Genomic DNA, 24,034 nt, shown 5'->3' with positions numbered 1-24,034 from the left:
AAGCCAACCTTTTTACTCTCCTGCCATAAGATTGGTGTGATCTGCATATCTGAGGTTATTGATATTTCTCCCGGCAATCTTTATTCCAGCTTGTGCTTCTTCCAGCCCAGCTTTCCTCATAATGTACTCTGCATATAAGTTAAATAAGCAGGGTGACAATATACAACCTTGATGTACTTCTTTTCCTATTTGGAACCAGTCTGTTGTTCCATGTCCAGTTCTAACTGTTGCTTCCTGATCTGCATACAGGTTTCTCAACAGGCAGATCAGGTGGTCTGGGATTCCCATCTCTTAACAGAATTTCCCACAGTTTATTGTGATCCACACAGTCAAAAGCTTTGGCATAGTCAATGAAACAGAAATAAATGTTTTTTTCTGAAACTCTCTTGCTTTCTCCATGATCCAGCGCATGTTGGCTATTTGATCTCTGATGCCTCTGCCTTTTCTAAAACCTGCTTGAACATGTGGAATTTCACGGTTCACATATTGCTGAAGCCTGGCTTGGAGAATTTTGAGCCTGACTTTACTAGCGTGTGAGATGAATGCAATTGTGCGGTAGTTTGAGCATTCTTTGGCATTGCCTTTCTTTGGGATTGGAATGAAGACTGAGCTTTTCCAGTCCTGTGGCCACTGCTGAGTTTTCCAAATTTTCTGGCATATTGAGTGCAGCACTTTCACAGCATCATCTTTCAGGATTTGAAATAGCTCCACTGGAATTCCATCACCTCCACTAGCTTTGTTCATAGTGATGCTTTCTAAGGCCCACTTGACTTCACATTCCAAGATGTCTGGCTCTAAGTCAGTGATCATACCATCGTGATTATCTTGGTCATGACGATCTTTTTTGTACAGTTTTTCTGTGTATTCTTGCCACCTCTTCTTAATATCCTCTGCTTCTGTTAGGTCCATACCATTTTTGTCTTTTATTGAGCCCATCTTTGCATGAAATGTTCCCTTGGTATCTCTAATTTTCTTGACGAGATCTCTTGTTTTTCCTATTGTTTTCCTCTGTTTCTTTGCATTGATCACTGAGGAAGGCTTTCTTATCTCTCCTTGCTCTTCTTTGGAACTTTGCATTCAGATGCTTATATCTTTCCTTTTCTCCTTTGCTTTTTGCTTCTCTTCTTTTCACAGCTATTTGTAAGGCCTCCTCAGACAGCCATTTTTCTTTTTTGCATTTCTTTTCCATGGGGATGGTCTTGTTCCCTGTCTCCTGTACAATGTCACGAACCTCCGTCCATAGTTCATCAGTATACAAAACACAGTATACAAAGATATAATCTTCCCATTTCTCTGCTTCACCCCTTCTCCCTGAGTTAATAAATGTATCTCAGAGTTTGTTGTACTTCTTACAGTATGTTTTGTTACGTTCATACAAATATATACAAAAAGATCACTACATTGTAAAAGGAGGTCTCCCATTTCCAAGAAAAAAAAAACGGGTACTACAGTATTTATTTTTAAACAACATTTCTCAAACTTGAGCATACATCAGACACCCTGACAGGCTTATTACACCACAGGCTGCTGGCTGCTCCCCCAAAGGTGTTGATTTGGGGCCTGAGAATTTGCATTTATAACTGGTCTGGAGACCACACTTTCAACTACTACTTTATACCTTAGTGTTTTTAAATCTTAACATGTCATAGATATCCACCCAAACTAATACGTAGAACTTCAGTTAATTCTTTTATAGCTGAATAACATTCTGTTATGTGAGTGGGTATAGCTTAATTTATTCAAATATTCTTCTATGGATACACACATATACTTGGGCAGTTTTCATTTTTTTCTTTTCAAATACAGAGAAAACTGAAGTAAAATATCTTTTACTTCTGCTTTTACTTCTGAGTGACAGGGTCCTTAATTTAGAATTTCTCAGTCAAGATATTTCCAAATTATTTTCAAAACACATCCCAGACCAGTCAGCATTTTGTAAGACTGTCTGTTTGCCCATATTTTGATACTAGTCTTTAAAATTGTGTCAATCTAATTGGACAATTCTTTTAGTTATCTTAAAACTGAAATTAGAAATAAACTTTAATGCATGATGTTTATTAGTTACTTTTGAGGTGCTGAATTAATTGTTTTTACTCTTTTTAATAAAAGAAGTGGACAGGAAACTGCATTTAACATTGAAGTACTCATCTCTTTCCTCATGCGATGAGTTGACTCACTGGAAAAGACTCTGATGCTGGGAAAGGTTGGGGGCAGGAGGAGAAGGGGATGACGGAGAATGAGATGGCTGGATGGCATCACCGACTCTGTGGACATGAGTTTGAGTGAACTCTGGGAGTTGGTGATGGACAGGGAGGCCTGGTGTGCTGTGATTCATGGGGTCGCGGAGAGTCGGACACGACTGAGCGACTGAATTGAACTGAACTGAACTCATCTCTAGCAGATGGGATTTAGGGTGGTTTTTATTTTCTTATTTGCAATTTTGTCTGTTCCCCAAATTTTCTGCAAATTTTTCTCCAGGTTATCTGTTTAAAAAGTTTGTAAAAATAGCAAAAATGTATTTTTAAATTCATAAAAAGTAGGATAGTGAAAGTCATAGGTATAAGAGTAATGTGCTGGGCATGAACATTATTGTTTCTTAAATCCAAATGTTGAACGGTAATCCTACTGTTTTCCTTTCCACCAGCTTGTGTTTGTCACTTTAGCGTTTTTAACAGCTGTGCTTTGTTCTTACCCCAATCCAATGGAGGACAAGTGCCCAGGAAACTATACCAACCCATTGAAAGTTCAGACAGTCATAATCCTTGGAAAAGTTATTTTGTGGATTCTGTATTTCCTTCTTGAACGATACATCCAGTATCACCATTGCAAAGTAAGAAACCGAGGCTATAACAAGATCTACCGGTCAACAAGACATTTGAAAAGACTTCCACTGATGATACACTCCACTGGTAAGTTCAGTTGTCTCACTCAGCTCTTTGGCGGCTTGCTTGCATGGCATAAATGACAGCAGAATAAAGTGTTAAGTTTGATTTTATAATCAAATATATGCTGTTGTTTCTGTGAGAGTGATGTGGCCACTAAAATTCATATCATGTTAATGTCTTGAAATTTTTCTTGTATTTTCCTTTGAAATCTGTATTTGTTATATAGAGGAGGAAAAATATTTCTTCTTCCCTTCTAGATTTTTAGCTGAGATTCCACCAAAAAAGACAGGTTAAGAGGAAAAAAGCAAACAGAAATTTAATAACATTATACCTCCTGTATTCAAGGGAGATGCTTCCCTGGTGTCTCAGTGGTAAAGAATTTGTTTACCACTGCAGGAGATTCTTGGGTTCAATCCTTGGGTTGGGAAGATCCCCTGGAGAAGGAAATGGCAACCCATTCCAGTATGATTGCCTGGAGAATCCCATTTATAGAAGAGTCTGGTGGGCTATAGTCCATGGGGTCACAAAAGAGTCAGACACAGTTACCAACTAAACAACAATATACAAGGGAGAGACCCAGGAGAACTGAGTGACTTAACAATGGCCTAAGCCACCCACTTCAATAACATCTATAGCTAAAGACCAAAGAAGATGGGAAAGATTGCAGGGGGCAATAGTTCTGAGAGGTGACCAGGAAAAGCACAATAAGCAATGGTAAGGTTGTTAAGCAGATTTCCATTGTTTTCTTGCCTTCTCCATGATTAGAGTTTCTTGAGAGTTAGAGTCATTGTGGTATTTGTTGTTTTTCAGTCCCTCCAGCATGTCCAACTCTTTGCGACCCCATGGACTGCAGCACACTAGGCTTCCCTGTCCTTCACTCTCTCCCAGAGCTTGTGCCAACTCATGTCCAGTGAGTCAGTGATGCCATCCAACCATCTCGTCCTCTGTCATCCCCTTCTCTGCCTGCTTACTATCTTTTCTAGCATCAAGGTCTTTTCTGATGAGTCGGCTCTTCACATCAGGTGGCCAAAGTATTGGAGTTTCAGCTTTAGCATCAGTCCCTCCAATGAATATTCAAGGTTGGTTTCCTTTAGGATTTACTGGTTGGATCTCCTTGCTGTCCAAAGGACTCTCAAGAGTCTTCTCAAACACCACAGTTCAAAAGCATTAATTCTTTGGCGCTCAGCCTTCTTTATGTTCCGACTTTCACATCCATACATGACTACTGGAAGAACCATAGCTTTGACTATACAGACATTTGTTGGCAAAGTGATGTCTCTGCTTTTTAATATACTATCTAGTATATTATTTGTCATAGTTTTACTTCCAAGGAGCAAGCATCTTTTAATTTTATAGCTGCAGTCACCATCTGCAGTGGTTTTGGAGCCAAAGAAAATAAAATCTCTCACTGTTTCCATTTCTTCCCCCATCTATTTGCCATGAAGTGATGGGACTGGACACCATGATCTTAGTTTTTTGAATGTTGAGTTTTAAGCCGGCTTTTTCACTCTGCTCTTTCACTGTCATCGAGAGGCTCTTTAGTTCTTTACTTTCTGTCATAAGGGTGGTATCATCTGTGTATCTGAGGTTATTGATATTTCTCCCTGCAGTCTTGATTCCAGCTTGTGCTTCATCCAGCCTGGCATTTCACATGATGTACTGTGCATATAAATTAAATAAGCGGGGTGACAATATACAGCCTTGTATACTCCTTTCCCAATTTGGAACCAGTCTGTTGTTCCATGTGTGGTTCAACTGTTGCTTCTTGACCTGCATACAGGTTTCTCAGGAGGCAGGTAAGGTTGTCTGGTATCCTCATCTCTTTAAGAATTTTCCACAGTTTGTTGTGATCCACACAGTCGAAGGCTTTAGAGTACAAAATGAAGCAGAAGTAGATGTTTTTTCTGGAATTCTCCTGCTTTTCCTATGATCCAGCGAATGTTGGCAATTTGATCTCTGGTTCCACTGCTTCTTCTAAATCCAGCTTGTACATCTGGAAGTTTTTGGTTCATATACTGTTGAAGCCTAGCTTGGAGGATTTTGAGCATGACCTTGCTAGCATGTGGAAGTGCAATTATGCAGTAGTTTGAGCATTCTTTGGCATTGCCCTTCTTCGGGATTAGAATGAAAACTGACCTTTTCCAGTCCTGTGGCCACTGCTGAGTTTTCCAAATTTGCTGGCATAGTGAGTGCAGCACTTTAACAGCATCATCTTTTAGGGTTTGAAATAGCTCAGCTGGAATTCCATCACCTCTAGTAACTTTGTTTGTAGGGATGTTTTCTAAGCCCCACTTTACTTCACACTCCAGGATGTTTGTCTCTAGGTGAGTGATCACACCAGCATGGTTGTCTGGGTTCTTAAGATCTTTTTTGTATAGTTCTTCTGTGTATTCTTGCCACCTCTTCTTAATATCTTCTGCTTCTGTTAGGCCCATACTGTTTCTGTCCTTTATCATACACATCTTTGCATGAAACATTCCCTTGGTATCTCTAATTTTCTTGAAGAGATCTCTAGTCTTTCCCATTCTATTATTTTCCTCTATTTCTTTGCTTTGTTCACTTAGGAAGGCTCTCTTATCTCATCCTGGTATAGAGAGGGTTATAACCTTATAAATGGAGATTTCCCTTATAAATGTAAATGTCTCTCATAAAAGGTAACTCCTGGTTGGTTTTCAGAACTTCATCTTTGTCTGCTGCTGCTGCTGCTAAGTCACGTCAGTCGTGTCCGACTCTGTGCGACCCCATAGACGGCAGCCCACCAGGCTCCCCCGTCCCTGGGATTCTCCAGACAAGAACAATGGAGTGGGTTGCCATTTCCTTCTCCAATGTGTGAAAGTGAAAAGTGAAAGTGAATTTGCTCAGTCATGCCTGACTCGTAGTGACCCCATGGACTGCAGCCTACCAGGCTCCTCCGTCCATGGGATTTTCTAGGCAAGAGTACTGGAGTGGCTTGCCATTGCCTTCTCCTCATCTTTGTCTACCATTTCTTAAAACTAATCAGCTTAAAACAACCTTTATGACAAAAAGGCATATTTTACTGTGCAACTGTCTTCCACCTCATTGTGAGCAAGGTATGCCTGGGTGTAATGTGACTCCCCCATTCCTCTTGGTACTAGCAGGCTTATTTATCTCTAGGAGATATAAAGCTGATGCTCATTTATACTTGAAGGATAAGAGAGAGTTGTTTTACATGAAGCTTCATTCTGTTCTTACCCACTCCAGTATCCTTTCCTGGGAAAGCCCATGGACAGAGGAGCCTGGCAGGCTATTGTCCATAGCATCACAAAGAGTCAGACACGACTTAGTGACTAACCAACAGCATAGTGCTTTTCTTACAGTAAGAGAGAGACTGTTTTATAATAAGACGTATTCTTTAAAACAGAAATGTGGAAAACAGTTTATGAATGCACGATCAGAAAGTCCATCGAGGACTTTGAACATATGCCTACTTGCTTTTCTTTATTGCTGCAGACAATTTAAAGGCTTAATGGAATTAATTTGAACTCTCTTATGTATTTTTGCCTAATTGTCAAGGTTTCTACGTTTTTTTTTTTTTTAAAACCCTGTGTTTCAATTTGAGTCCAGAATAAATGTTTAAACATTTTGAAGCCAAATTAGAAATTAATTTTTTCACAGAAAAACAGCTCTATAGAATTTAATTTTTTTTTCCTTCTGTATTCTGTAATGCCTTTTCTTAAAAGTCAGGCTGCGAGTTCATCTGCTCAGTGAGGTTCTCAGTTGGGGTGGAGGGCCCAGGGATTGCAGAGAAAGAAGCATTGTAGTGGGATGACACATCTCACACATCTAGTCCTGACACATCTCCAAGGGTGTGGTCTTTATTGCCCCCAGAGGAAGAGCTGTTTCTGCCTTCCACTGCTGATGTGTGGGCTTCCCTGATAGCTCAGTTGATAAGGAATTCGCCTGCAATGCAGGAGACCTTGGTTCAATTCCTGGCTTGGGAAGATCCCCTGGAGAAGGGATAGGCTACCCATTCTAGTATTCTTTAGCTTCCTTTGTGGCTCAGCTGGTAAAGATTCAGCCTGCAATGCAGGAGACCTGGGTTCAATCCCTGGGGGAGAAGATCCCCTTGAGAAGGGAAAGGCTACCCACTCCAGTATTCTGGCCTGGAAATTCCACGGATTATATAGTCCATGAGGTCACAAAGAATTGGACACGGCTGAGTGACTTTCACTTTCACTTCATGGCTAATGTGCAGTACTTGTTTTTGGCCAGAAGATGTCACTTATACTCAGTGCCCCTGACAAAGCAAAAAGTGTAATCCTTTCTGTATACTTACTGACTGTATGTTCAGTTTCTCCAGTGATGGTCTGGAAATAGTATTGTTGAGGCCCACCTAGAGATTGTCTAATCTTTTTTTTTTTTAATTAATTAATTTATTTTAATTGGAGGCTAATTACTTTACAATATTGTGGTGGTTTTGGCCATACATTGACATGAATCATTGACATGAAACATTCACATGGGTGCACATGTGTCCCCATCCTGAACCCCCCTCCCACCTCCATCCCCATCCCATCCTTTTGGGTCATCCCAGTGCACCAGCTCTGAGCACCCTGTCTCATGCATCGAACTTGGACTGGTGATCTATTTCACATATGGTAATATATATGTTTCAGTACTATTTTCTCAAATCATCCCACCTCGCCTTCTCCCACACAGTCCAAAAGTCTGTTCTTTACATCTGTGTCTCTTTTGCTGTCTTGCATATAGGGTCATCATTACCATCTTTCTAAATTCAACATATATGCATTAATATACTGTATTGGCATTTTTCTTTCTGACTTACTGCACTCTGTATAATAGGCTCCAGTTTCATCCACCTCATTAGAACTGATTGAAATGTGCTCTTTTTAATGATTGAGTAATATTCCATTGTGTATATGTACCAAAGCTTTCTTATCCATTCATCTGCTGATGGTCATCTAGTTTGCTTCCATGTCCTAGATATCTTTTGCCTTTCTTCTGACTTTGAAATTATTGCTACATATGTGACCCTTAATCACAACCTGTTTCTAAACAATCACAGAAGGCATCACTTTTAAATTGCTTATTATATAAGGACCCAGAAAATCTGAGAGATTCGGGGAGATGTTTACTTTGTTTCTATTTTCTTTAAATATATATTTTTTTCTAATTTGACGAAAAAGAACATAAATCTATGAGGATATAGAACTTCCAGTTACTCTGAAGGGTGTAACCATTCTTTTTTTTGCCTATCATAGTATTTCTGGGTATTGTTTAGCTTCATCTTGACCCTTGTTTTTCTCTGTGGAGAGAAAAATAAATTGATTTTACTTTGTTTTGTGGAGATGGGAGAAAGGGCTTTGGTTTCCTTCCAGTAAGCTGAAGGTATTTATCTGATTTATCTCCTCTCCTTCCTTAATCTTGAACTCTGTCAAATATTATTAGCTACATAGCAAGTTGCACTTTTAGTTGTTTTTTTTCATTGATTTGAAAATTTAACCCTTCACTGAAACATGGGCAGAGTGGGTGGGGTGCTCTCATTGTGTCTACAGTGTTTGTCATCAGGAGAATGTCTTACTTCAACAGTCTCTGCTGCTGCCTGCAAGTTCACCCCATGTTCTGCTACCCTACTGACACAGGCCGTCTCAAAAATCCTTTGAAAACTGTGTTCACTTTCCCTGCAGAGGTTTTTCCCTAGTTTTTTTCTCTTCCTAAAGCTGTAAAATTAAATTTTCCTTGTACATAAAGCTAATTTATAAATTGAGCTCTTGGTCAACATGTTCAATCACTGACATTTGTGAGTGTAAGGAGAGGCCTTAGGGATTTGTGCTAGACTATTGCTTTGTGTAGAGGGACTTCTGATAGGTTATTTAAAATCATGGATCAAAATCATCCCATTGCACCGAGAAATAGAAGGTAAGTCAAATAAGCATCTCCCCAACCATGATCAGATTTAGATAACTGTGTTAGTTTTAGGAAATTCTAAGATAAAACACTATAGGAATGATTGCTGCCACTAAACTTTTCTTTGATGCATGTGCATGCTCAGTCACATCCAACTCTTTGTGACCCCAGGGACTGCAGCCCTCCAGGCTCCTCTGTCCACAGAATCCTCCAGACAAGAATACTGGAGTGGGTTGCCAGTTCCTTTACCAGGGCATCTTCCCAACTCGAAGATCAAACCCACGACTCCTCCAGCTCCTGAATTGGCAGGCAGATTTTTTACCACTGAGCCACCTGGGAAGCCCAAACTTTTCTTTGACAGTCTTCAAAATAAAAGTACAGGATGAAGTTAAAATGATCTTCAAAAATAAATAATGGATATCTGAGCAGGGGGAAACAGCTCATACTTATTGAATACTTACAGGCTAGGCATCATTCTAAGTGTTTTTCACACACAAACTCATTTACTTGTCACAGTAGCTCTGTGAGGATGGTACCGTCGTCCCATATGTCACAGTGAGTAGAGGTGTTGGATCATCTGTCCAAGGTCAGCAGCGTGTCCTGGGTTTTTCTGGACCCTCGCCCTCCCCTTGATGGGTGGTGCATGACCAGAAGGAGCCACCACTGGATCCTCATAGAAACTTACTCCTTGAAGTTTTAAGAAAGTCCAGATTCTTCTCTATTTGTGTTATGGGCATCATTTACATTTGGCAGTGTTGTTTATTTGTGTTTGATTTCCATCCACTAACTTCCTTCTTGCTGAATAACTGGGTGCATGCGTGCCCTTGTGGTGCCCCTGCTGTGGTGGTGGCCAGGGCTCTTGGACCTGGCCGTGCCCCCACCTGTGCACATCTCCCTGCAGGCAGCACGGCACTCCTCCTCCTCCTCTGCCTGCAGCACTCCTTCCCTGAGCCCAGCATATGGTACCTGGACCTCATTTTGGCCACCCTGGCCCTGGAGCTGATCTGTTCCCTGACGTGCCTGCTTGTGTACACAGGTGAGCATGACAAGGAGCCTGTTAACACTGAGAAAAGTCTTTAACTACAGGTCACATCCCCGCCTGAAGTCCAACCCATTTACCTTTCTGGCAGGAAAGGTTTTCTATGTGGCTGAGACCCTATTGAGCACCCATGTCTCTCATTGCCGACCACATCCAAACTCGTATAATTGCAAACCACTGGGAACATACCAGTGAGTCATATTTCTAAATTTGTGTCATCAACAAATTCTTATTAAATAGAATGAAGGCTTTTCATTAAAAAACAGAAATGATATAAAAAATTCCATAAATTCTGCATCCTCAGAGGCAACTGAGATGTAAGTCTGGCTTTAAATTAGAAAATAACAAAATGTAGGACTTGTCTGGCAGTCATGTTGGTTAAGACTCTGTAACTCCCATTGCAGAGGCATGGGTTCTATCCCTCATCCATAAATTAAGATCCCACCTGCTAGTGGGGTCAAAATTGTAATAAAAAATGAAAGTAAATAAGTTAGTATATGAAAACTGCATTTAAACCAAACTTGTTATTGATAAACCATTTAAGAATCCACTTCTTCCTAAATTTAGAATTGTCTGAGGATTGCTCTGTATAGCTGACTCTCAAAAGTCTGAGGGGTAAAATTAAATAAGCTTCGAGTATCTTAACATGAAAAATAGGTGGAAGGATTTTTGAAGAGAAAAAATTCCAAAGCTGGAAGAAATCAAGATTTCATTCCTGTTGCAATATTGACATGCACCAAAATCTGTAATACAGCTAATTTGGTAGTGTTGATCAACAGTTGTTTTGTGACAATAAAATACCCTATCTGTCCCATTTGAAAGAGATAATTTCTTCAGTTATGAAGGAAGAGTCACATGGACCAAAACTTGTGTTCCATTTTACTATTTTGTGCCTCTAATTGAGACTTTAGGGCAAATATTGCTTTTGTTATGATACACTGAAGTGTATCACAAAAAATTTAAGGTTAAACTCCTGATACATGCATTTTTTTTCTCCCTATATTAAAGAGATTTAAAAGATACCTAGTTTTGGTAATGTGGATAGTAACTCTTCATGACGTGATTCTTTGCTACACTAATTCTAACCTAAACTTGACTGACTTGTCTGTAGTAAAGTAGTTAATCTCTGGAAATACAGATGGACTTTTTCACTGAGCACTGGACTGCCTCTGTAGGAAAAAATTAGGAACATGAAACTTAAAAACTTTGTGATTTGATTAGCTCACCATTGTTTAAAAACAATCCAAGCTTCAAAAAATGCTACTCAGTTACCAGTCTTCTAGCAGCCCTGATGTTCTGGCTTCAGCTCAGGAGGAAAGGAGTGTAAGGGCAGCAGGCCCATGTCCCATGTCCTGCAGTTTAGTGAGAGCTCTCCTGGGCTTATTGTAGCAGAAAGAAAGAGTGGAAGATTTCTTGTTCTATGTAGATTGCACTCATGTTGTTGCCTGGCCTGTGATCCATAAAATGCTGACTGCATGCAGCTTATTTTAAAAAAACCATAAACAGCAGAAACTATCACAACATTGTAAATCAACTGTACTTAAATTTAAAAAGTGGAACATCTTCAGAAAAATAAAAACCTACAAAGATGAGTCTCATAGTTGGACATATTTATATTGTTGAGCTACATCTTTTATTTCTACCTCTTAACTTTTATTTTAATACCCTGTTAAGTGTTATTCCTGTTCCCGAATTCAAGAAACTTAAACTTGTTCCAAGTTTCTTCATTTATCTAGGAGGTATTATGTGGAAGACAACATTATAAGGAGGTGCCATATGAACATAACTCCGATTGAGAAGCAGACCTTCTGGGACAGTCAGGTCTCATCCTTCATCTCCGGAGTGGCACTGGACATGGTGGTTTGCTCCCTCCTCGAGATGCATTCTTTACTTCCCCTGGGACCCTGGCTTCCTGGGATGCTGCCCACCCCCTTGGTGGCCTCATCTTTTTTGCTGAACTCTCCCAGCCTGCACGGTGGAGCCCAGTGCTCAGTCCCTGTCTGCTCTTGGATGAGGGCATTGTGTTTGTGCCATTGGAAGCCAAGGGACTATCATATCATTTTTTCCATTGAAGTGTAGGTGGTTCACAATGTTGTGTTAGTTTCAGGTGTACAGTAAAGTGATTCAGATAAATATATTCTTGTTAAGATTCTTTTCCATTATAAGTTATTATAAGGTATTGAATATTGTTCCTTATGCCATATAGTAAGTCTTCATTGTTTATCTATTTTATGTATATCTGTTAATTCCAAACTCCTAACTTATCCCTTCCTCTGCACCCCATTTCCCCTTCGGAAATCCTAATTTGTTTTCTGTGTCTGTGAGTCTATTTCTGTTTAGTAAATAAGTTCATCTGCATCATATTTTAGTTTCCATGTATAAGTGATATCATATGTTTGTCTTTCTCTGACTTATTTCACTCAGTATAATAATTACTAGATCCATCCATGTTGCCACAAATGGCATTATTTCGTTCTTTTTAATGACTGGCTAGTATTCCATTGGAGAAGGAAATGGCAACCCACTCCAGTGTTCTTGCCTGGAGAATCCCAGGGATGGAGAAGCCTGGTGGGCTGCCGTCTGTGGGGTTGCACAGAGTCGGACACGACTGGAGTGGCTTAGCAGCAGCAGCATTCCATTGTATATATGTATCACATCTTTCTCCATTCCTCCATCAGTGAACATGTAGGTTGCTTCCATGTCTTGTCTGTTGTAAACAGTGCTGCAGTGAACATTGAGGTGGATGTACCCTTTCGAACCATGTTTTTCCTCCAGATATATACCCAGGAATGGGATTGTTGGATCATATGGTAATTGTTTTTATTTTTTTAAATAAACTTTCATACTGTTTCCCATAGTGGCTGCACCAATTTACATTACCACCAACAGTGTGGGAGGGTTCCCTTTTCTCCACACCCTCTGCAGCATTATTTGTAAACTTTTTGATGGTGGCTATTCTGACTGGTATGAGGCAATACTTCATTATAAGTTTGATTTGCATTTCTCCAATTAGTGATGCTCAGTATCTTTTCATGTCTGTTGATCATTTTGATGTCTTCTTGAAGACATGTCTATTTAGAAATTTTGCCCATTTTTGTTTGGGTTGTTTGTTTTTTTGATACTGAACTGTATGAACTGTTTTTATATCTTGGAAATTAATCCCTTGTTGGTGTCATGGTTTGGTTTGGAAATGTTTTCTCCCATTCTTTAGGTTTTCTTTTTGTTTTTTTTATCATTTCCTTTGCTGTGCAAAAGTTTTTAAGTTTAATTATGTTTGATTTGTTTATTTTTGCTTTTATTTCCATTACTGTAAGAGATAGATCCAAAAAAAATTGCTGTGATTTATGTCAGAGTGTACTACCTATGTTTTCCTCTAGGAGTTTTATAGTCTCCAGCCTTACATTTAGATCTTTAATCCATTTTGAGCTTATTTTTGCATATGGTATTAGAGAATGTTCTAATTTTACTTTTTACATGTAGCTGTCCAGTTTTCCCAGCCCCTCTTGTTGAAGTTCAGATTTTCTTTTCTCCATTGTATTCTCTTGCCTCCTTTGTCGTAGAGTATTTGACTGTAAGTGTGTAGGTTTATTTCTGGGCTCTCTATCCTGCTGCATTGATCTTTGTGTCTGTTTTTGTGTGAGGGGCTTCTCATTTCTAATTCTCTTGACCATCTCCTGAAAGTCGAGGGCATCTCGTTCCATTCCCTCGCTTCGTTCTTTTGGCATCTCACTTCCTTCTGGTCCTTTCTGGTGAGCCCTCTGCATGTCTGCTAACCTGCCCGCATTTCTCTTTCACTTTATTGATCAAGCTTCTTTTGCCTTGTTCTTAGCTGAGAGTCAAATGAAAATCATCTGTGGGTCCTGGTGGTTCCATGACAGATTGAACATAGGACTCAGCACATGCACTTCTGGGTATCTGCCTACTTCTACACTCTGTGTTCCAAGTGGCATTATTTATAGTATGGATTGGGAAGATCCCTTGGAGAAGGGAATGGCAACCCACTCCAGTATTCTTGCCTGGAGAATTCAATGGGCAGAAGAACCTGGCAGGCTACAGCCCCTGGGGTCGCAAAGAGTCAGGTACCACTGAGCAACTAACACACACACACACACACCACACACACACACACACACACACACCACACACACACACACACACACACACCACACGCACACACACACACACATGTAGAAATGAAGCACTGACATGTACAGTGTGAATGAACCTTGAAAGCATTATGCCCACAGGGAAAAACAGTCATAAGTATTATATGATTCTGTAATACTTGAAATGACCAGAACACGCACATCTATAGAGAAAGAGAATGTTTAAGTGTTGCCTAGTTCTAGAGGCTGGGCCACATGAAGAATGACTCCTCAAGGAACCCAGGCTTCTTTTTGGGGTGGTAAGATGTTCTAAAATTGATTGTGGAGATAGTTGCACAACTCTTTGAATGTATTGAACCATTGAATTGTACACATTAAAGGAATTACATGTGAACTGCATCATATGTAAATTATATCTCAAGGGTTATTACAGAAAAGGAGAGAATTCTGTGGAGTTTATAAAAATTGTGCCAGGGCCTAACTCACCTCCTCTCCCCTCCACACATGCTGAATACTCCACTCCTCTCAAGCTGCAGAAATAATTCTCAAGGGCAGTCACTGCCTATCACAGAGACCTGACTCAGCCAGAGTGCTAATTCCAGCCATATCCCGGGGTTGTTATACAGTTGGAGTAGGTGCCTGGACAGTGGCTGTTATTCAGACATGCAGGTGTGTAGACAGATCTGAGGTTGGGAGCAGCAGCCTTGTCTTTCTGCTGACTTCTGCCAGTGGCGTTAGTCTTCTGGGGCTTCCAGAACTGGATGACTAAGACACACAAACTTAGTTTCTCCCAGTTCTGGAGACTGGACATCTGAGTTTAGGGTGTGGCAGGGATGACTTTCCTGAGGCCTCTCCCGTGGGATGTAGGTGGCTGCCTTCTCACTGTGTTCTCATATGGCCTTGGCTCTGTGTAAGTGCATCCCTGGTGTCTCTTCATGTATCAGGTCAGCAGTCCCATTTGTTTTTACCTTGATTACTTCACCAAAGGTACTGTCTCCAAGGACAGTCATGTTGGGATTAGCGCTTCAAGTTCATCGGTGGCCTCCAAGTCACCAAACTCTCTGGCTCCTCACCAATGGCTGTTTCCTGATTCTACTCCTGTCTCTCTACATCAGCATTTCCATTCCATTTTACTCTATTTTTCCCATTTTTGTTTATTCACTTTATGAAGTGCTCTTCTTTTACATTTTATTTGAAAAGAATAGACAATTCCTAATGTAATTTGAATAGATGGAATTAGAAAATTTTTTGTGATTGGATAACCTGACAATAATGACTTTCTTATTTTAGTGAAAATTCAAAAATTTAATAAAGCCAAGCCACAGCCTGATGTACTTGAAGAAGAAACAATCTATGCTTACTCCAACAATATTACCTCGGAAACTGGATTCAGGTATGTGCAGAGTGAAAATTAGAGGAAGAGAATTAAAAGTTATTTCATCTAAAAATCTAGAGACCATTATGATTGCTTGGAGTTTAGGACTCTGCATAAGTTAGAATATGTTTACAACTGTGTTTGATTTGTTTCTTTCCTCTCAGCTGTGGTGAAACTAAGTCTAAAGAAAGAGTCTCATTTGGGGATATTGCTTTGGCTTCTGATGTCTAAGAAAAATGACAAATGTAATATGCTTTACTGAAAAGTAGTCAGGCTCCATTAGCAATGAGACTGTTGGTGAACATATGTAACCATGGCCACCTTGGTTCTGCAGGCCTCTCTCGAGCCTGGAGGAGCTTGTGGAGAAGCAGGGAGACATCATAGTGTACTTGAAGCGGCACAACGCACTCCTCAGCCAGCGGCTGCTGGCCTTCTCATCCTCTGACCTCGGCTCTCAGCCAAGTGGGATTTGACAGCAATTCCAGAGGAACCAGAGTCACTTAAGACTGATCAACTCCCCGACAAGGTGTCACAGGAGATTGGAGCTTTGCCAAGTAACATTCTACAGTTTCTGTTGGAAACCTGAATCTGGTTCTCAACCTGTGTGACTGTTTAATAAGTAGGACTCATGGATCATTTGAAAGGCACTTTGAAGAGCCTTGATAACTCATGGAAAATATATCTTTTGCACATTTTGAAATTATTTAACCATTTGGTTTATCCTAGGTCAAAGTGTAGTTTAAACATCTCCTTGGTCAATACTTCTTCCATACTCTTTGAAACCTGGTGATAATTTGTCTTTTTGTAAAGAAAGTCTGACATGACAACCTACTTAAAATGGGGTTTTGATCAAATGAGTTTTTTCCACTTTTATACAGGTGAGAGAAGTCATCATTTCTCATGGTTAGTGGTTTTTTCCATGGAGTCTATGTATTTTATATGCTTCTGTGGTATTGGATATCCTTGGCCCTTATAGTTTTTATAAAGAATTTCCCACTAGGTGATTTACCTTCCAAACCCCACAGTTTTCCATGCTCCAGAAGTAAGATTTGAAGTTGACTTGGACCAGTGTTAGGCCAACCAGTGCTTCCTGTGGCAGCAGCAGGGCCTGCAATTGGCAGCAGCTGAAATGGAGAAGACTTTAGCCTTTCTCTTTCTTTAGTTTGACCTTTCTTTGAGAGATTGCTGTTTCAGTATTGACCAATCGTCATTGAATCAATAAGTTCACTGATTTAAAAGGAGTCTTCTGTGGTTTTAAGTTTGCCTGAAAGAAAAAAAAAGAACTTGTTTTTAGTCTTGGATTATCCTTAAAAATTATGGTAGGAAAAAATGTTGTATCAACTGTTTATATACAGATATTAAATATATCTAATTCTTCAGAATTTTTATGTAAATGGCATTTTTTCTCCATTTTTCCTACTTTGCCCTTTTCATTTATCAGTTTGCTTTTGGCACCTTTCCATGCTGCCTCAGAGGAGAGAGGAGATATTTGTGATTAGGTATGCTGCTAAAAATCTTTTTTGCATTTAGCTGAATAATGAATATTTGATTTAAAAATCTTTGAGCTATACATAACTGTTTGACAAGGAATGTCTTCAGTGGATCATACCATACTTATGACATGGCAAATGTCTGTTTCTTTCAGATATAGCCCTTTCAGAGCGCACTCAGGATTTTCTGCTGAGGACAGGTGATTGATTGCTTGTCACCTGCAGTCAGCCACATTGAATCCCCCCAAATGGCAGCATTTACAAACGAAAGCCAAAATTGTATTTTTAAAGTTAAAATTGTATCCGAGTTTCCTCACTTTCTCTTCCTCCCTTTTTTCCTTTTTCCCTTCCTTTTAGCGTGTCTCAAAGCCATTGCATTATGTGGAAATTTGTCTCTGTGCCCTGGAGAGCTTTTGCCTTTAGCTGTTTTCCTTAAGGAAAGCACTGGTTTTCCTTAAGAAAGGTGATTAATGCTCATTTATTTTTAAAATTCAATTTTTACTATTGTCAGTTTCTAAGGTTATGAGATGAACTTTGGTTTACAGAGAAAAGTATAGTTTAAAAGTTAGAAGACTGAAGTTCTGATGGGATGTCTGTATAATCACCAACACACTTTTCCAAACAGAATGCTGAACATTTCAAACAATAAAAGAAATTTTAAAAAAGAATGAACAAAACCATTTAAATGTTAATCATTCTATGCACCAGAGACACTGTGCTAGCACCATGGATACAAAAATTGGTGACAGTCCTAGTTTAAAACTTACACTCTAAGGAGAGGACTAGGATTTCCAGGCTCTGCGCTATGTGAGATGATGGCAGCAAACCCAAGATACCGTAGAGGCTCCAGGTCAGAGAGTTCTCTGGCGGGGAGGGGGGCGGAGAACGTTTTAGGAATTCCAGGGGAATTCATGAGTAAACAAGAAGTTCGACAGCTACTGATGATCATACGTGCTGTGTATAACTTGAGCCCAAAGTGTTAGGCAAGACTGGGAGGAGGAACAACCAAGATTCTGGGGACCCTGACCCTGTAGGCCAAGGGGCCTGCACTGGAATGGGTCCCACTGAAGAGTTCTAGGCAAGGAAGTGGCAGTTGGTTTTAGTTTCAGGAGGATCAGACTGTCAGGGTGGAATGGGAAAATGGGTGGCAGGGTACATGGTGCTGAATGAACAAAGGCAGGTGGAGCAACATTTTATCATGCGCATGTATGTTTATATCTGTGATGTATTTCTATATTGTTAATTTGAAAATTGTATTTCAAATAACAGTAGCATCATGACTTACTGCATTTCTTTGAATATTAATGAGGTTGACCTCTTTTTTTTTCATTCTTTGTCCTTTTACAAATCTTTTGTGATGTCCATGTGTACGTCTTTTGCTTATCATTCTCCTAGGATAGTCTTTTTCTTAACAAACATGGTCTTCCTTTCTGTATCAGGATAGTTTGCAGTTTGTATTTGTTGGGAATGTTTTCTAATTTGTTTGGGGTTGTTTGCCATGTACTCTTCAGCTACAGCCTGGATTCTGTCCCTGCATTCTTGGTCAGACTGACACAAATAGATCCCTAAACTACATTGGGTGAAAGCCAGGAGTATCTTGAGGGAATTTTAATGTACCCAGACTTGGGAATTCCCTGGAGGTCCAATGATTAGGGCTCTGCACTTTCACTACTAAGGGCCCAGGTTTAATCCCTGATCAGGGAACGAAGATCCCACAAGCTGCACAGCAAGGCCAAATGTATATGTATACACACACACACAAAGGCTTCTGCTGGAGGCCTTTGTCTTCATCCAGAGATTCAAACAGAGGTTTTATATGAATTGAGTTAATTCTTTTTCCTTTTTTCTCTAAAACAGGGTTCTCCATCCTTGGTGCTATGGACATTTTGAGTTGTATAATCTTTGTTTCAGGGACTGTCCTGTGCATCATAGGATGTTTAGCAGTATGACTACTGGGAGGCCTGTAGCAACGTCTAGTTGTGACAACCAAAAATGTCTCCATTTAACAGCAGGATGAGCACAATCCTTAGCAGGCAGCCATTGCTGTGCCTTATTATTCTGCACCCTGTTACTAGGCAACAGGTCTTGCTCAGCTGTTGGTTGGTACCTCAGTAGGCCCTGCCCACAAGCAAGCATCAATGAGCAGCAGTTAGTTGCCCTGCCCAGCTATTGGTCAGCACCACAGTGGGCCCTGCCCACAAGAAACTGTCAATGAGGGACCATTAGGGAAGCGATTCAGCCAAGGGTCAGTGATGTGGTGGTCATCAGGTGGAGAGTGAGGTAAGAGGCCTTCTCCTGGAGGCCCTTCAGCTTACCCAGCCTTGGGCCAACGGGTGAACTGGTGGGTCCAGGGAGCAGGCTGGACACTGTCCTGCAGGGCTCCAGAACCCTCACTCAGGCCCTCCACGCCAAGGCTCAGGCCTTGAGGTAACAGTGAACCAGTCTGTGACCTAATAGCAGTGTCCGTTTGTCTTGGTCACAGTCTGTGAGACCTGGTCTCCCCTACTTGGGCAGCCTGAGGAGATTGAGGGCCAGTTGGGTTGGATGCCTGGCTCCCTCAGGGGTGACAAGTGGGCAGAGAGAGGGGAACCTGGCCCTGAGGAGCTGTAGCTGAGCTCTGCCTCCTCTTAGCCAGGACTGGGACCTTGGAGGGTGAAAGTTGTGCCTTGGGACTTTGCCCTTTCTTGTCAGGACAGAGTAACATTATTCTGTTAATAATAAATATCATTCATTTGGTAGAGATATACAGGAAAATCATTACAGAACCATGACCTGACCACAAAGATTCTGACACCAAGAAGTTTGCAACAACTCACCACAACATTCCCTCACCTTTTGCTTTTAAAGGGGCTTGCTAAAAGCTTTCAGTAACTTTGGGGTTCTTAGGACATGAGCCACCCATTTCCTTGTATGAATGTGTAATAAACCTTTCTCTGTTCCAAACTCTAATGTTTTAGTATTGATGGTTCTGCCTGTGTATCGGGCACACGGACTTGCGATTCTGTAACATCTGTATACAGGCGTTTCATTTAATACTTACATTTTGTGGGAGCTAATGTGCACCAGGAAGTGTTGTAGGTGTTCGCAACAGGAATCAATCAGACAGAGATGGTTTCTGTTGTCATGGAACCTACATTCTGGGGTGGGGTTGGGAGGAGTAAGATAGAGGGAGGGTGGAAGTGAACACATAGACAAACAAGCCAGTATCTGATTTGAAGAATACAATTCTTTTTCTGTAAATCAGGCCCCATGGAGATTTTAATGTTAATATGACTTATGGAAAAAATTTAGCTTCAGTATCCTATAAACTTTCAGAAAACTGAATGGCAGAGAAAATGAACTTTATGTCTGCTTCATACTTTTTACAGAAGACACCAGTATTTAGTGGTCTTACAGCCTGATCAGAAATGCTCTTGTAAGTCTTGTATACAAAATTCCCATCTGGCAGCCTCTTGAATTCTTGAGGAAACAAACCTCAAATATATGACAATCACAAATCACAGAAATCTCAAGACATTTCCTAGGTTTCCTAAAGAAAGTAAACATGTCTCAAAATTGTCCCTTCCCATTCTTTCTGTTCTGACCCAGATTTTTTACCCAGGTACCCTACTGGAACTTCTTATCAAGGCAAAGGGTAGGATATCTCTTACCTGGGACTGAGTGCACCTCCTCCGCCTGCCTGCCGTGGTCCTCTCAGTTCCCCACTCTCTCCTCACTTGATTTTTACTCTGGTTTCCAGGACACTGCAACCTCCTAATTTTCCTTTTCACTGTCCTCCTGTCCTATCTCCTTTGCAGGCTGCTTTTCTTGATGTTAGTGTCTCCTGGTCCTCTTTCTCCATCAGTTCTTGCTCTTGCTGACCTCATGGTTATAGCAAAGTGTAGAAGCTGGCCGCTTGCAGATGTGTCCTCCCTGACCTCCAGATGCATATACCCAGCTGCTCCTCTAGATCCCCACTGCAATGCCTGAAAGACATTTTGCAAAACTAAGCCCTCCAACACAGCCTTTTCTATCTCCACCAGGGTAGCTCCTCTTCCTCTCACATGCCCACAGAATCTATCAGCAAACCTTGCTGGCTTTTCCTTTAAAATAGATCCAGAATCCATCACCTTCGCATGGATTGTTGAAATAGTCTCTTTACATGGCCTTTCAGCTTCTAACCAATGCTATTCCCCCGCATATCCCCACCCCAAACATCAATGTTTAGTGCAGCAGCCAAAGAGGTCATGCTAAAGCACACATATACCACCCTGCTGCTCAGTCGCTTCATTCCTGTCTGACTCTTTGTGACCCTATGGACTGTAGCCTGCCAGGATCCTCTGTCCAGGGAATTCTCCAGGCAAGAATACGAGAGTGGGTTGCTATGCCCTTCTCCAGGGGATCTTCCTGACCCACGGATCGAACCCAGGTCTCCTGCATTGCAGGCAGATTCTTTACTGCTGAACCACCAGGGGAGTCTTAAATGTTCAATGACAATTGAACATCCAGGCAGTGACATCCAGGGCTCTAGAAAATCAGCTCCCACCCACCTCAGCCTTTCCTTCACTTTCTCTGCTCTAGTCATGTTGTTTCTGGACCGTGAGACATCCCTTACTCAGGACTTTGCAACCCTGGAATCCTTTGCCTGGAAAGATCAACTCCTATGGAACTTTACCTCCCTCAAGTCTGTGTTCACATGTCTCTTGCTTATTGAGGCCTCCCGCTCACACTCAGCCCCTCTATCTCCCTTATGTTGTAGGGGTTCCAAATATGTGTCCCCTCAAAATATGTCAGTTTGGCATATTTGTTATTTTGAACTAAAGTTATTGAGAAACAACCACTTACAAAAAAGTAAACTCTTGGGACTGACCAGGTGGTCAGTTGAATAGTTTATACTCTGCCTTCCACTACAGGGGGCATGGGTTTGAACCCTGGTTGGGGAACTAAGATCCCACATGCTGCATGGCCCAACAAAAAAAGAACCCCTGCAGAAAGGAACCCACAGGAGAAAACCCACCACTCATAAAAGAGTCACTTAAAAAAAAGAAGTAAGGTCTTATTCTTCTTTGTCCCTGTGAAAGCAGGAGATAAAACTGCCATGTGAAAAGTACCATCCCCTCAGCAGTGAAACAGTAGGACCCTGTATGGCCCTCCTGGATTCAAAAGACCCTCTGTGTCCCCTGTTTCTTGTTTATATAGAAAAAAGGCTTTAGTCTCCTAGGCCTTCCCTGAGTTCCAAAGAGCAGGCACAAGAAGTTACTAATTAGTGGAGAGAGGGGATATAGACACAAAGGAAAAGCAGTCAAGAAACAATCATCATCATTAGTGTTAGTCACTCAGTTGTGTCTGACTGTGACCCCATGGACTGTAGCCCAACAGGTTCCTCTGTCCATGGGATTTCCCAGGCAAGAGTACTGGAGAGAGTTGCCATTTCCTTCTCCAGAGGATCTTTCCAACCCAGGGATGAAACCAGGGTCTCCTGCATTGCAGGCAGATTATTGGCTGGCTGAGCCACCAAGGAAACCCCAAGAAATAATAGTGCATAGATAAAAAGAGTCCTGGTTCCTCCCCAAGTGACATACATAGCAATCTGATACATATCTGAGTTTTTCTGCAGAAACTAAGACCTCACCCACATGTAGGATGGTAACTACAAACTAAGGATGAGTATGTAGCTCAAGACTGGTAATTAAGGTTCTTGAAACCACCTGGTTACCTGACCACCAAACAATCAGAAGAAACCCATGTTCCCTGCCCTGCAACCCTCATCCCAGTTGTTGCCTTTTAACACCCTTCCCTGAAAGCCATCTGGGGGTCTTTTGAGCATGAGCCGCCTATTCTTCTTACTATAAATGCTATACCTTCTTCGCCACAACCTGGTGTCATTAGATTGGCTTTGCAGCATGGTGGGCAAGTAGACCCAGGATTGATCTGGTAACACCAGGAGAGTAGAAGTCATGCTTATCACCAGATGGAATTTAGAGCCAAGAAGGCTCTAAATAAGTAAACCTTGTTTAGGGAAGGAAAAATAGTTTTCCCTCTGCCCTATTAGGTTCTTTCCTGGGACCCCACTGTAATAAAGATAATAAACAGGAGACCAAACAAACTCAAACTGTCAGCATGTATATCTTCTGTGCACATGGGAGATACCCAGGAATAATGAGTAATATACCCAAACGGCCCAAGAGTGACACAGAGCGAAGGTCACTCAGTTGTGTCCGACTCTTTGTAACCCCATGGACTCCATGGAATTCTCCAGGACAGAATACTGGCGTGGGTAGCTTTTCCCTTTTCCAGGGGATCTTCCCAACCCAGAGATCGAACCCAGGTCTCCGCATGCAGGCAGATGCTAAGCTGAGCCACAAGGGAAACCCCAAGCCACCACCTTAAATACCTCCAGCAAAGGACCAACGAACATGTTGAAGGGTGGGGAAGCCAGTTATTGGAGGCTACAGGAAAGGCACAGCTAATGAGAATATGATTGTTATATAGATTTAGGTCTTTGTCTTCTCCATTGGTCAGATTATAAGATGTAGAACTATCTGCCTCATCCTGGCACAGAGAGGGAGATACCCTTACAAATAGAGATTTTATTTATAAATATAAACGTTTCTTTAAAAAGAGTAGCTAACTGCTTGGTCGCTTCTTTACAAGTCATGTTTTTATGGGGCACCCATGTGTACAAAATTAAATTTTTTTTGCTGTTAATCTAATGGTCTTATAGCCATTACATTATTAAACCAGTCAAAGAAACAAGGAGGGAAGGAAAGAAGATTTTTCTGCCCCTACATCTTGTTTGTTTTTCTCCCATTGCACTTTCCACTTTCCGTAATATGTAATTTACTTACTTAGTTTTTCTCTCCCCTGACTGGAATGTAACGTATTAATTTAAGATATAACAAAGATTTAAAAGTAAAAATATACAACCATTTTCCTACATTATTCACAAGTGCACAAATACATGCAAAATCATGGCAGTAATGATTATAAGAGTGAAAAATTTCATAATACACTGAAATAGTTTCAGGGGATTAAGTATATATATACAAGTAATGTTATGTGTGTATACACACACACACACACACACACATATACACTGATATAGAAGATGTCTGGTGACATATATAAAATTAAGAATATGTGGGGAAAATAAACAATGTAAAAGTCAAACACGCTTATTTAACATTTTCATTTTGAAAAGAATGCAACAAAACAGACAAGGGTAGTAGAAAACATCAGATGTGTTCCCATTAACATTAGAATTAAGACAA

General features: G+C 40.9%; 1 protein-coding gene across 3 annotated transcripts in view; it reads left to right on the top strand.

Annotated features, from left to right (window-relative positions):
- TMEM192 (transmembrane protein 192) overlaps positions 1-19,727 on the top strand; it is a 34,116-nt gene extending 14,389 nt beyond the window's left edge. For 2 of the 3 annotated variants that reach the window (XM_055405015.2, XM_055405014.2), the window contains exons 3-6: positions 2,645-2,909; positions 9,676-9,810; positions 15,210-15,312; positions 15,629-19,727. In XM_055405015.2, coding sequence (XP_055260990.1) covers positions 2,645-2,909; positions 9,676-9,810; positions 15,210-15,312; positions 15,629-15,767 — 642 coding nt within the window. In that variant the 3' untranslated portion in view covers positions 15,768-19,727. The remainder of the gene's footprint in view (positions 1-2,644; positions 2,910-9,675; positions 9,811-15,209; positions 15,313-15,628) is intronic. The other variant, XM_055405018.2, reaches the window with a different exon arrangement.
- The last annotated feature ends 4,307 nt before the right edge of the window (positions 19,728-24,034 follow it).

Source organism: Moschus berezovskii, chromosome 19, assembly GCF_049115385.1.
Source record: "Moschus berezovskii isolate FMDL1 chromosome 19, NW_MosBer_1.0, whole genome shotgun sequence".
Taxonomy (NCBI): Eukaryota; Metazoa; Chordata; class Mammalia; order Artiodactyla; family Moschidae; genus Moschus; species Moschus berezovskii.
Note: the sequence above shows the minus strand (reverse complement) of the source record. Positions and strands in the feature narration are given on the sequence as shown.